The sequence below is a fragment of the Pundamilia nyererei genome, unplaced genomic scaffold (genome assembly GCF_000239375.1).
Source record: "Pundamilia nyererei isolate P.nyererei 1_Seehausen unplaced genomic scaffold, PunNye1.0 scaffold00027, whole genome shotgun sequence".
NCBI classification, from domain to species: domain Eukaryota; kingdom Metazoa; phylum Chordata; class Actinopteri; order Cichliformes; family Cichlidae; genus Pundamilia; species Pundamilia nyererei.
Window position 1 is genome coordinate 1,256,346 of NW_005187428.1, and position 12,698 is coordinate 1,269,043.

A 12,698-nucleotide genomic window follows, 5' to 3' on the forward strand; every position below is an offset into this window, starting at 1 on the left:
TGACTAAAATAAATGTACGGTGCGCTTAATTTTCTGTTGCATCATATCTGAAAGCACTGCAGTTCAGGCTCAATGACATCAGTGATGCAATTTTTATTAAATAAAGTAGATATACTAAACAATAGATGAGGGGTTAAAGGGTTTAGTTCTTAGTAACTGTTAGTCTAGCTATCTAGGATATTGTTTAAATCCCTCCTCCCCGTCAGAGTGTATGGCGTAAGAATCATTACGCCATCTGGTCAGAGCCTCATTATTACACATCAATTGAAGTTAAAAAGAAGATCAGCATGTAAATGCCCTGCAGCAAGCTAGACATACAGTAGAAAAGGCTTTTCTTGGAAATTATCAGTTGACTGAACTTAAGAGATATGGCAGCTTAGGTGAGGATACAGAGGTAGAGAATGCAGGCAGCGGGGGAGAGGAATCATGGGAGGAGTGCGGAGTAAACTGCAGTGAGCAGAGCAGGAGGGAGTCAGGCTGGGGTGATGGGCTTATGTAACAGGTCCAGATGCAGCTTGTACCTCCACAGAGGATAAAGATTGGCAAGGGCAATGGGGATCAAAAGAGACCTTTGAGTTCTCTGTGACAAATACTCACTGGGTCACCCGTTCGGGGACCATGGAGGCAAAACAGCAATGGCTTAGGCAGGACTGTGATCTCTCAGTGAACATTTGACAATGGGAGCATTCACCCAAGACAGAATGAGAGTCCAGGACAGAGCATCATCCAGCCAGGAGACAGTGGTTTGAGCCCAGCTGGAACCTTTTTGTTTTGGGTATGCTTAGCTTTTTTCCTCTTGCTGAGTTTTTTAGGTTTTCACTTTCACTTTCACTCACTGATTAGGATTAGAGACCAAAGTTAGGGCTGTGCAATATGACCAAAATCTTATATCCCGATATAAAACATCTATCGTCCGATAACGATATAAATCACAAAAATGTAACATTTTCTGTAAATTCTGTGAATCTCGGGTAGCTGAAGTGTTTCCAGCTGGGCGTCGTGTATCTGGAGTCGAGTGTTTTACCGATACATTAAACTACACATTTTTAGACATAGGTTGTAACGCTGCCGTTTTCTTTGTGAGTATTTATTACACAGCGTGCTGCGGGGAAAAGCTGGTTCTAACGTTTGAGTCTAAGGTTTATTTTTTAGCACCTGACGGCTCCTTTTTTGCTTCTCATCGGTAAATACTCTGCATACTCTTTCACGTGATTCAGTTTATTTTGAAAAGTCTCAACAGGATCTTGAGCTTTATTGTGAAAGGTTTATGTGGAAAATAAACAAGCGGACACGTGATGGTTTTACCGTTGTTGTTGCTAACAACAACGCATAAAAACAGGTGCTTGTCCGTCTGTAGTGTGGTTATATTAAATATAAGAGAAAGAGAGAACTTTAAGAAATTAATATAACCACTACAGTGACCATCAAAACGATGAAAAAATATTGCCGTAAACAGTTTATTTTGCAACAGCACGAAACAAACAATAGCCTAAAATGAAAGATAGACGTTTTTATATCGTCATTCGATATATATCGTTATATCGAACAGCCCTAGGTCAGGTTTTACTTGAGTCGGTTTAAGCAATTAAACCCACTTGGCTATTTTCAAGAAAAGATCATTGTTTGGTCATTGTGGTGCAGTGGTTAGCCCTGTTGCCTCACAGCAAGAAGGTCCTGGATTGGAATCCATCATCTGGCCAGAGCTTTTCTGTGTTTCTCTCCAAGTACTCTCAGTCCAAACATGCAGTTAGTGGGATTAGGTTAATTGGTGATTCTAAAGTTACCATAGCTGTGAGTGTGTTTCTGTATCTTTGTGTCTGTCTTGCCCTATGATACCTTGGATACGCTTCAGCTGGATAAGTGGAAGAAAATGGATGGATGGGATTGGTCAAAGCTCACTGAAAAGTTACTCGGTGTTTGATGTGCCAAAGAACACATTTGGTGTAAATAAACCAAAGCTAAAAAGCATTAATGAACACTGATGAACTGAAAATGAAAATAGACTAGTCAGGCCTGCTGTAGAGAGAAGAACATGTATATATGTGTATATATATATATATATATGTATATATATATATATATATACACATATATGCTGCATCTGCACCTCCAAAGCAAATATTATTTTTAGCTGTTAGACAAATGCACTCAGAAGTTACATGTGCATCACATATTCATCACTACAGCATGCAAAGTTTTTTTTAACACTCTAGGTCACTGTGCCCTTGCCATCCCACCTCATCCCTCCCCCTGTGGAATAAATCAGCAGCCTCCCCTGCCGGAGCTCTGGCCTGAGCTAGGCCACTTCTGAGATCACAGAGATTAACTCCGGCAAATCTATACTCCACACCCTGCAGCGCTACAGGGACACTGAACACAGGGGAGTCATGATGATGACTTGGCTGGCATTTTGAGTTTTTTATTCCACGCTGCTACATTCAAACTCACAAAGTGTGGGCTAATTAATCAGCATTGATCTGTTGGTTTTTATCTCCAGATAGGCAGTCTTGCGGTTTTTAAATTAAACCAGCTGTTCTGTAACCACATAGTAGAATTAAATCAGCAAGTATGCATTACAAAAACAGCATAGACCTCGCTTCCGTATGTGCTGTAATCACTGCAAAGAGGAGCGAGTGCATTGCATGCATGCAAATTACCATGCTTCAATGTGCAATGTGCATGGTGGTGTGTAGATACGGACTGGCATTTATATGGGGCTTTTATAGTCTAACTGACCACTCAAAGCACTTTAATCTATGCACTGTGTTCATCACTCATTCACTGCCAACAGTTAACCAAACATGTCTCTGGACTGTGAGAAGATATCTGGGCACCCAGACAGAGACCACGTGGGCACAGGGATAACATGCAGTGTCCACACTGGAAGGTCAAACCCAGAACACTTGTTTCTGTGAGGGAGCAGTGCTGACCACTGCACCACCACGCAGGGTAATATCCTTCATCGATCTTCTTTGCCTGTCCACAATCAGCAGGAGTGTGAGCTGCATACATAATAGTTTAGTTGCCTTCCTCTGACTATAATTAGATGGTTCAAGTGACCGTGTGTTTTTTAATTACAAAAAACTGGGGGATGGAACAGTGTTAACGGAGAGGTAATTTGAAAGCAAAGTACCTGGGTGGACGTGAGAAAAATGGGTAAGAAAGCAAGCAGATCGTTCCTTGATTTTTTGATGTGCAAGGACGACAAGTGTGCCAAATAACAGCGTAGAAACAGAGCTAAATACAGACTGTTTCACCTTCGACTCTTGAGCCGGGTGCTGCAAAGGTGTGGATTAGTGCATAAACAGTGTTGTGCATCCAGTTTATTTTGCTGCAAAAAGGTTGAGTTTCACTGCTGCGCTGAGAAGAAACAGCAAGAGGATAAATCAGTTCTGTAACTCCTGAGCCAGTTTGTTTCACTTTACGACCTCACCGCTACTGCCAATGTTCCCACACGGCCATGGTAGATTTCAGCCAATTTTCAAGCCATTTTTAGTCTGAAAAAGATTCATATATCTGTTTCGAAATCTCTCAGATCTCCTCCTTTCATTTGTCATTTCATTCCCGGTCCCCTGGCATAAAGAGGTATGAAGTTTTCCTTTCTCACTGGTGTCATAGTGAAAGGCACTACTGTGTGTTACTGCAGTAACAGCAGAGAGTGCTGTCCTGTGTTGTTTCATGTTGTTTCTCAAATCTGCCACAGTGGGTATCTATTTTAATGTACTGTTGAGACACATTACTCTGTTTAGTACAGAGTTGCAGCAGTGCAAGTGACTGGGCACAGGGCTGTCTCTGTCACGTGTTTAACAGACTGCAGCAAAATCTCAAAAAGGGCTAAAGGAGGATAAGTTTCTGTCACAGCTGCAATCATAGTTACACAAATGGAGTTGTGTGGATGACATAAAATACTGATAGAAAAAAAAAGAGATGTCAAAAATGGACAAACAACAGTTGCCGGGAAACAGCTGTAATGTGCCATAAACCCAATTCAACCTGCAGCAAGCAGTGATCAAAAACTTTGAAAATGCTGAAACTGAATGTATAATTTTGAAGAAAATGTATTATCACGTTTTGAAATTAAATTTAAAACTTCTAATATTTGAATATAAATGGAGGTCTTTATATGCTGTATGCTGCTATAACATAGTGATTCATAACAGCAGCTTGAAGGAGTTGGACCTTTTTAGCACAATGCTAAAAAAGTGTATCAGTCCCCGAGGAGGGATGGACATGCATTAACATGTAGAGAAGTGGAACACATCTGAAATGTCTAGAAAAAGCATCAAAATCAGTCTTTTCCTCAGATTGCTTTTGAAAGTCTGATTTGTATCTGGACAAAAGTTCTCATTTGCAGCGTTTACTCCAGAGAGCTGGAGCATTTCTGGTCCAGCGGCAGTGACAAGTGCAGCTCAATGACTGCTGCTCTCATGCTGAGCTCCAACCACTTTCCACCTCTACATTCAACCAGGATTTAAAGCTCCTTTCACAACAAGCCTCTCAATAGAGCAGATGGACTATGGGAGTAAAAGCCAACAACAGCGAACGGAGATAATGATACAAAGAGAAATATGTGGAGAGAGACTGAGGTGACCAGAAAGACCAGATCGTCTTCGCTGAGCTCTGTCGTCTCATTTGTTTTCTGTCTGCCTTCTGTCTCTGACCTGGATTTTTTGTTTACCTCAAAACCTTTTGTTATTTGGTCCTTATTATTTTTTCTTTTTCTCATCACCTCGCGTGTTCCTAATATTCTCACTGTCCTTTTTCACCACTGCTTGAAGCATAGAGGTTTGAAGTTTTGATGTGATGATCCTGTTCGATCTGTTTGAACTCGGTGAGTTTGGTTTGATGAGAAACTAATCCCATATTCAACATGTGACACTTTGTTCCTTTTCTAGCTTTCTGTGACTCACGCTCAACTACTGTGACTCAGTGTGCTTCAGTGAGAAAGTTATTAACGAATGGATCAGGAGTTGCCAGTTAGTTAGGCAGCATGGTGGCATGGTGGGAACTCTCCGTGTACTCCGGCTCCCACATTCCAAAGACATGCAGTTAGTGGCAATAGGTTAATTTGTAACTCTCAATTGCCCAAAATGATTATCTGTCTCTATGTGTTAGCCCTGTGGCAGACTGGCGACCTGTCCAGGGTGTAACCGCCGTCTTGCCCTAAGACAACTGGGATGGCCATCCCTCTACCCCCGTGACCCTGACAAGGACAAGCAGAAGAGAATGTCTGAATCAGGAGCTGAAAACTAAACTTGGGGTGTGGTTGAAAAAACACTTTTGCTAATAATACCTAAGTGAAGTAGTTACAGGAAGATGGCCAGACTGCTTTGAGTTAAAAATAAGGTGGCAACAGCAGCTCAAATAACTGCTCTTTGCAACCAAGTCATGCAGAAAATAAAGAAAATCTCTGAATGTATAACAACTTCAAAGCAGACTGGCTATGGCAGCAGAAGAGCACAGTGGGTGATATATTCCTGTCAGCTGAGATCTAGAAACTGAAGCTGCATTTCACATTGATTCATCAAAATTGGACACCAGGAGATTGGAAATACATTGCCTGGTTTGATGAGTCTCGATTTCTGCTAAAACATTCAGATGTGTGAGAATTTGGCATAAACAACATGAAAGATTGGGCAAAATTGGGCCCAACCTGGTTTCCATCTAATACAGTGTCCAGTGAGTGTATATATTAAATATTTGTTCTAATTAAGCATAAACTGTCTTTTTATGGGACGCTAACTTGCCATGTTAGGAAAGCAGGAATACAAACCTTTACTATTATTTTTAATTATTGTGATACAGCATCATCTTATGCAAAATAGAACTACCTCAATATAAAACATAAAAACCTCTTGAAAACCCATGACTCCTGATTGTGCAATAGGTCCTCCTGGCAAAGTGTGTCATTTATGTATCAATTAATCATCAGAGGTAATTATGCAAATACTACAAAAAGCACACAATTTTGCACATACGTTACTAGGAATGATTTCTTGTTCTTGAGTTATTCTTGAGTATCAATAAAACAAAGAAAGAAATATTACAATAAACAAAGAAGTCAGAAAGTAGAAACCTGACCTTTATGAAACCTGTTTATTCCAAATAGGTCACCCTCTGTCTGCACATCATTTCCTGCTTTACAGAGCTTTGGTGTTGCTCATTCACGTGTATGACTCACACTGTCTCTTCTCAAAAACAGACACTGCAGCGCGAACTACAGAAAAAGTCTGTCAGCCCGGCCGACAAGGCAAAGTACGCACGTCAGTCTATAAAACAGTGAAGTAATTATCGCTGACCTCGCTGTATATGTAGTTAATTGGTGTGCAGACCCCTGAAGAACTGCAGTTAAAGGCCAGAAAAGCGTGCATCATATATTTTGCTGTCTTTAAGCTCTATGAGGGGGGGGGGGGGTAGAAAGGTTGTACACACCTATAATTACATGCCATGAACTTTTGCAGGGGCACAGACAAAAATGGCTCTGCTGAGGAGAGTAGAAGGGTACGAGCCCATCAAAGGCCGGCTGGATGCTTGAGCACTCTCTGCACTCAGCTTTGTTTGGCCACGGTGGGCATTTTGAGACTTCTAATGTGTCCTGCTGGTTCACTTTCTCATCAAACATTCAATGTTTCTACCTGGACTTCACAGAAAAGATGGCTAGAGATGCGTTCTCACACGCTGATTCGCTGGCGAGGAACATTGTGCAACAGCGTGAGTTTTCTATGTTAAGTGTTTTATCCACCATCCTCTGACCTCAGCCCAAGGGGATTTATGAAAGCTCCTGCAAAACCGGCATACAGAGTACCACTTAAATTACGTATACGCGTCAAGTATGACCTTGATTTTCAGTTAGTGTGCCTGAATAGACCTTTTACTCAATGAGGCATGGTACTGTTACATGCTGTGTTTTCATACCAGTCATATCACCCAGTAAAAATGTCTATAAGACACCCATAAGGATGATTGCTGGAGAAGAGAGAAAGGCTGGTGCCATGGAGCGGAGAGTGCTCTGAATACTGACTGTGTCCTTGGCCAATCTAGCAGCAGGGATGGGTGACAACAAGCTACCGCTGACCAGCTGACAGGTTTAATTTCACTTTGCTTTACAGGTATGAGATTTGTCATATACTGAGCTACCAAAATGTTTTAAAGTGAAAAATATAAGATAAAAGGAAAGAATTCAATGAAGAACCCTTTTGTATTCACTTTATTTTGTACTGAGCTGCCATTCATCACCATCTATGACTTGCACAGGAACTGCCAGTGGGCCACCTGTCTTCTATAAGTGAAGCCAGCTGAAGGTTAAGCTGATTCTAAGCGTAATAAAGTTTGACAGTGCTAAACAGTCACACTTGCTCATTAGGCATCGCTGTGCCAACTTGCTGTGGTCAGGGTCTCTCCTTTTGGCTTTCTCTTTCATCTCTTAGCTGCAGAAGCACAAAGCCCAGCGGTCTTCTTATTAGACGGGCTTATTGCGTTAATTCAGCCCAAACATAACACACTGAGCTGGAGCCTTTCCAAATACCCCCTCCCCTCCACTTTGCCTCATTTCTGTTTGTTGCAAACAGCAAGCCGACTGCTTTGACCACTAGTGCAGCTGAGCTAGGACCGATGTTTGGCAGCATCTGAACTCTTCAGATGATCGAGGCCTCTGCTGCCGCTGACATCAGCCCACCGTTAGTGAGAATACACTGCCAGCGGCTGAAAGGCTGACCTCGACTTATTTTGAAAACCAGCTCTGACATATAAGAGCACACACGTCTTCTGGCTGCGAGGACAGGCTGAAGATCATTTGCATATAACAAGTTACATTAAATTGGGCTGCATTGTAACTATACATGTGATGTGCTATATTACCAACATAGCATGTGATTTAATGCTTATGTTATGTTGTTCTGTGGCCTTTAGCTAAAAGAAACTTTTTAATCTAAATTTGTGTGTGCCCGCCAAGCTTCCTGCACCAAGCTATCTAATCACTGTGGGAATAAGTGTGCACTTTCCATGTGGTTTTGCATTACAAATAAGACAAGACCGCATATAAACATTTTCAGTTGCTTACGCTAAAACACTAGAGACTCTGCTGTGATTATATTATTACAATATATCCCATGAAATCCAAAACACTGGATTAAACTTGAAGTCCAAAGGTTCTCATTGATGCAGGCACGAGGTTTTTGAAATTGTTCAAATGTAAGACAAATACAAGGAAGAAAATGAATCAAAGTTTTTAATAGTTATTAATAATAAGCAGCCTTGTTTATTTATTTTTAATCATGAGCTGGACAATGTTTCATATGTTACTAAAACTGTAATCCATGCTTTCAGAAAGAAACTTGTTCGGGTTGTAAATACCCCAGCGATGTTGGTCATGCATTCAGCAGCCCTTCAGCACCATGGACAGCACGGTCTGCTCGGGAGGGCTGACTGCCAGCTCCCGGGGAGATCCTGGAGACTGTTTATTTTCACCCTGGCCGCTCCCAATTAATTTATCTCATCAACTCATCAATCAAAATTCAATCCATCCCAGTGTTTTGAGCCTAGCAGAGCATACACAGAAAACAGCTGGCCAGCTTCTAAGCTCTTGCAGGCATTTTACATTTAGGCAATATATTCATACTTAAAAATACGTTTAAAAAAAAGAAAGAAAAAGCAGTGGCGGTGAGCTAGCCTCCGAAAGGACACTTACCTGATGCTGCTTGCATCCAGCCACAGATCTTGTACACGGTGGATGTGCTGAGGAGGAAGAAGAGACTGAAGCAGCCGATGCAGGTGACGACCAGCATCATAGACATTCCAATGAAGAAGGAAGCGGCCTTGAACGCACCAGAGGGGATAGCGGCGAACTCAGTGAAGCTACCCTGGCAGGTCAGGTCTCTGGAGACTCCGTCTCCAATACAATAATGAAAAAGGCCGAAGTAGCCGACCTGCGGCGTATCCATGCCATCCCCAATCCAATAGGGCTGCGAGAAGATGGTCACGTTAACAATACCGAACAGAATAGTGAAGATGGCCCACAGAAGTCCGATCACACGGGAGTTGCGGACGTAATTGGTCTGGTACAGTTTCGCGGCTTCTGCTGACGGTAGCATTGATGCGGCGGATCCAGGTATCATTTTATGCAATCACGAAGACTAAATGAACGCTGCGATCTGTCCGAGAGCAAAGCGAGGGCTTAACATTTAGAATATAATCAGCTTCTTCTTGTTATGATTATTATTATTATTTAACCTAATCAACGCTTAAACAGCAGCGAGAAGAACGTGAGGAGCGATGCCTGTGCATCTGCAACACAGCAACATCTGTCAGGCGCGATCAACTCATGACGTCGCATAAAACCAGGCGGTGAACCAAGTGAGGAGCTGAAGCGGAGAGCCTGAACCCTGCCTGTGACCGACAGCTGAAAAGTCAAAGACTACAGTGGAACAAACGGTCTCTCACTGCGCTCGCTCCGTGTGGCCGTCGGACGTGCACATCGCTGCCGCACTTTTATAGCTCAGTACTGCCCTCGGAAAGCCTCCCGACATCTAAAGGCATGTATTCACATGGACCTCAGCTATAGCCTATAACATATGACGCGCACGTATCCTCGAAGAAACGGCTTCAGCCTGTAACGAGCAGCCCGTTATGTCTCCGAAGGTGGTCGCACATACATACACAAGGCCCTTATTCTGCTTAGGAATCAATGCAACCCGATCACAGTTACCATTCAGAAAACACGGCAGCCCCTCTCTGCGTCGTCAACGATAAACGTGTTGGTTATGACAGCATCGCGGGGCTGTCGGTGATGCTGGGACTCGGAGAGGGAGGGGCGCAGAGACGACGCAGAGGCAGTCCGTGCACATAGTGACACACACCTTCTGGATAACGCTGCGTCAACGGCCAGTGGACTGACGAAATATGAGTGCGACTTTAATGGTCTAAAAGTGGAAAGATTCAACGCGTATGAATGTATTTTTATTGCTGGATGATACTCCACCGCCATCCTCCCGACCTCCTGCTACCAGAGGCACCTGCCGTTTTGCAGGGGAGGGGCAAAGAAAGGAGAAAAACGACTAACACTCCTCGGTTTCATGACGTGTGCTGGTCTAATGCCGAGAGGTTATGTAACAGTTCATGAAACTGCAAACAGGGGGGGTGATCAGCTTAATGCACAGTTTGTGTTTTGCTACTGAAAATGCAATAAAATTGCAAAGCCATGTTGACTTTCATGGATTAAATACAAAAAAAGGGGGAAAAATTGTTACAAGTCCCCCTTCTTGGGAACTAAGGGAACGATCAAATGATCAGGTGAAATAAACTTAGAGAGCACATTGCCATGATGGGGTTTTTTTTTAACGCCACCCTTTGTTTCAGGGTAAGACAAAAAACAAAAAAAACAAAAACAACAACAACAAAACAAAGCAAGTAAGCAACTAAAACAATTCAAATATGCCGCTGTGGAACTAAAATGAGCAGCAACATGCACAGCAAGCTATGTGTGTCATATATTGTTGGACACCTATAATAAGCATGGCAGAATTATCAAATAAAGAGGTCAGCCTATGAAAAAATCATCCCTGTGAGCCAAAACATGATCATTTTTTCTTTTCTTTTCTTTTCTTTTCTTATGGTCAGCACAACAGGCCACACACCTATTCAGCAAACCAATCAACAACCAATCAGAAGAAAGCTGACCTGAAGGGAGGAAGCTGAAAGGAGTTTATTTTTAGACAGTGGATGAATTGATGGGCTACATCAAGGTCTAGTTTAAGGTTTATGAGGCTTACATTGAACTGTGAATTATGCAAAGCTACACTGTAAACCTGAACAAGTTAGCAGAGCTTCTTCAGGTTTTTTAAGCTGATGAACTTAAAAGGTGAAGCTTATCCAGACTCCAATATTTTGACTATATTTGACATCCACCTTTTGACTACAATAACCTAAAATGCAACCCAAAACAACAAAGCAAAAAAGAAGGGAAAAAACAAAACAATTTAATAACTTTCAGGTTTAGGGTCAAATCGACCTCAGGAATCAAAACTTCCCAAATATGACTGCCACGGTATTTAAATAAGTAAGTAAAATGAAATTATGCAAAAATAACTGTTGATCAGAGTGGATCAAAAATAATAAGTTGAACTATTTCAAATGGAGGAAAATGTTAGATGAGCATAAGCTATTTGAGCTAGTAGGCCTGTTTAAAAAAAGGTTACATTACTTAATTTATTTAATTACTTTGAGCATTTGGGTTTACAGTGTACTCTGTTTAGGTCAAGTGTGACAAATATGCAGAAAATAAGAAACCAGGAAGAGGGCACTTTTTTTTTTACAGCACTCTAATGATAGAGTAAAAAATAACATGAATGCAGTGAAATTAAATTATGCAATTTAAAAAAAAAAAAAAAAACAATGAATAAAATCTACCAGGTTCAAAAAATAAAAACAAACAAACAACAACAACTCAGACTAGTGTAGATATTCCATGTTATGATCTATGCATTTATGCCTCTGGTTTTTAGTAGAATTAAATACATTAGCACTTCTTTACCACTTTAACACAGCTATCATGAATGCATTTTAAGTCATTCTCCAATACAGGCTACATTCTGCATAGAAATCATGGTCATTTATGTTTTCTCTTGGGGGCTACTCTGCACATTGCTAAAGGATTAATGTTTAAAGGATTTACTGTTAAATGCAGAGTTGTTGAAAGCACAGACGAAACGCTGTGCATTCATCAGGCTGAGATGCTGCCTCATGACATTAGTGGTGTCACGTCCCGCTGATGTTTTATTCCTACAAAAAGGCAAAACACATAATTCAGCCACAACATAAAAATCTCTGACAGATGAAGTGAATAAAACTGATAGTCTTACATTATTATGATGATTGAGTGAAAAATCTTGGAATACATATAGATGTTGACTAAAACCACCTCCAGAAATATTGGTGCAGATCTCCTGTCCATACTCTGATGTGTTCAGTAGCACAAAGGGGATGTAGGTGGTTTTAATCTTGTAGCTAATCTGTGCATTTTCCACCTGTTGTGAAATGAACAGTGAGTATATGTGTTTTCATCTTCCATATCCCGTGGATGCATTAGCCTAACGCAGGCATCCTCTGAATGGATGCCAGAGAGATTTAAAAGCAATGATGGAAGAATGTTTTGTTAAGATTAAAATGCATTCTTGAAAGTTTTATTGAGAGATTTTTACATATATAAAACTGCATACAGCATAAACGGCTAAACATCAGGTTTTGTTCATTTTAGAAATTACACTTAAATTACACATTCACAGCAGCATAATGTCAGAGCATTGTGTAGTGAGGACTTAAAAGCAGGAAAGAGAAGCCAAAAGCACACTGCAGAGATTAAATCCAAAGCCCATCACAGAAACAACTTGGCTAAAGGAAAGAGGGGAACAAAACAGATGTCTGTTTTGTTCCCAAACAAAGGAACCAGGAAAGACTGGGCTATATGAGACCAGACACAGGGAACAAGCTGAAAACCAGCTCCCAAGTTGGATTTGGGGGACAGGCATCCTCTCTACCTCCTCTCGATCAGGCTTAAATCGTTCCCTCTTCACATCTAGTTATTTAGCACATGTAGTCATGGCTGGATCAGGTGGCCCTGAATCCTGACTTACACTGCAGCAGGGCACAACTTCTGGGGGCTTCCCATGATGCACTGTTTCTTCTTCACTCACCTTTTTCACACC

The 12,698-nt window shown here is 41.5% G+C and overlaps 1 protein-coding gene across 1 annotated transcript in view; it reads right to left on the minus strand.

Annotated features, from left to right (window-relative positions):
- The window catches only part of LOC102193253 (lipoma HMGIC fusion partner-like 3 protein), a 23,357-nt gene extending 13,451 nt beyond the window's left edge, over window positions 1-9,906 (minus strand). The window contains exon 1 of the mRNA XM_005728053.2: window positions 8,687-9,906. Within this exon, the coding sequence (XP_005728110.1) occupies window positions 8,687-9,113 (427 nt within the window). The 5' untranslated portion in view covers window positions 9,114-9,906. The remainder of the gene's footprint in view (window positions 1-8,686) is intronic.
- Between the last annotated feature and the right edge of the window lie 2,792 nt (window positions 9,907-12,698).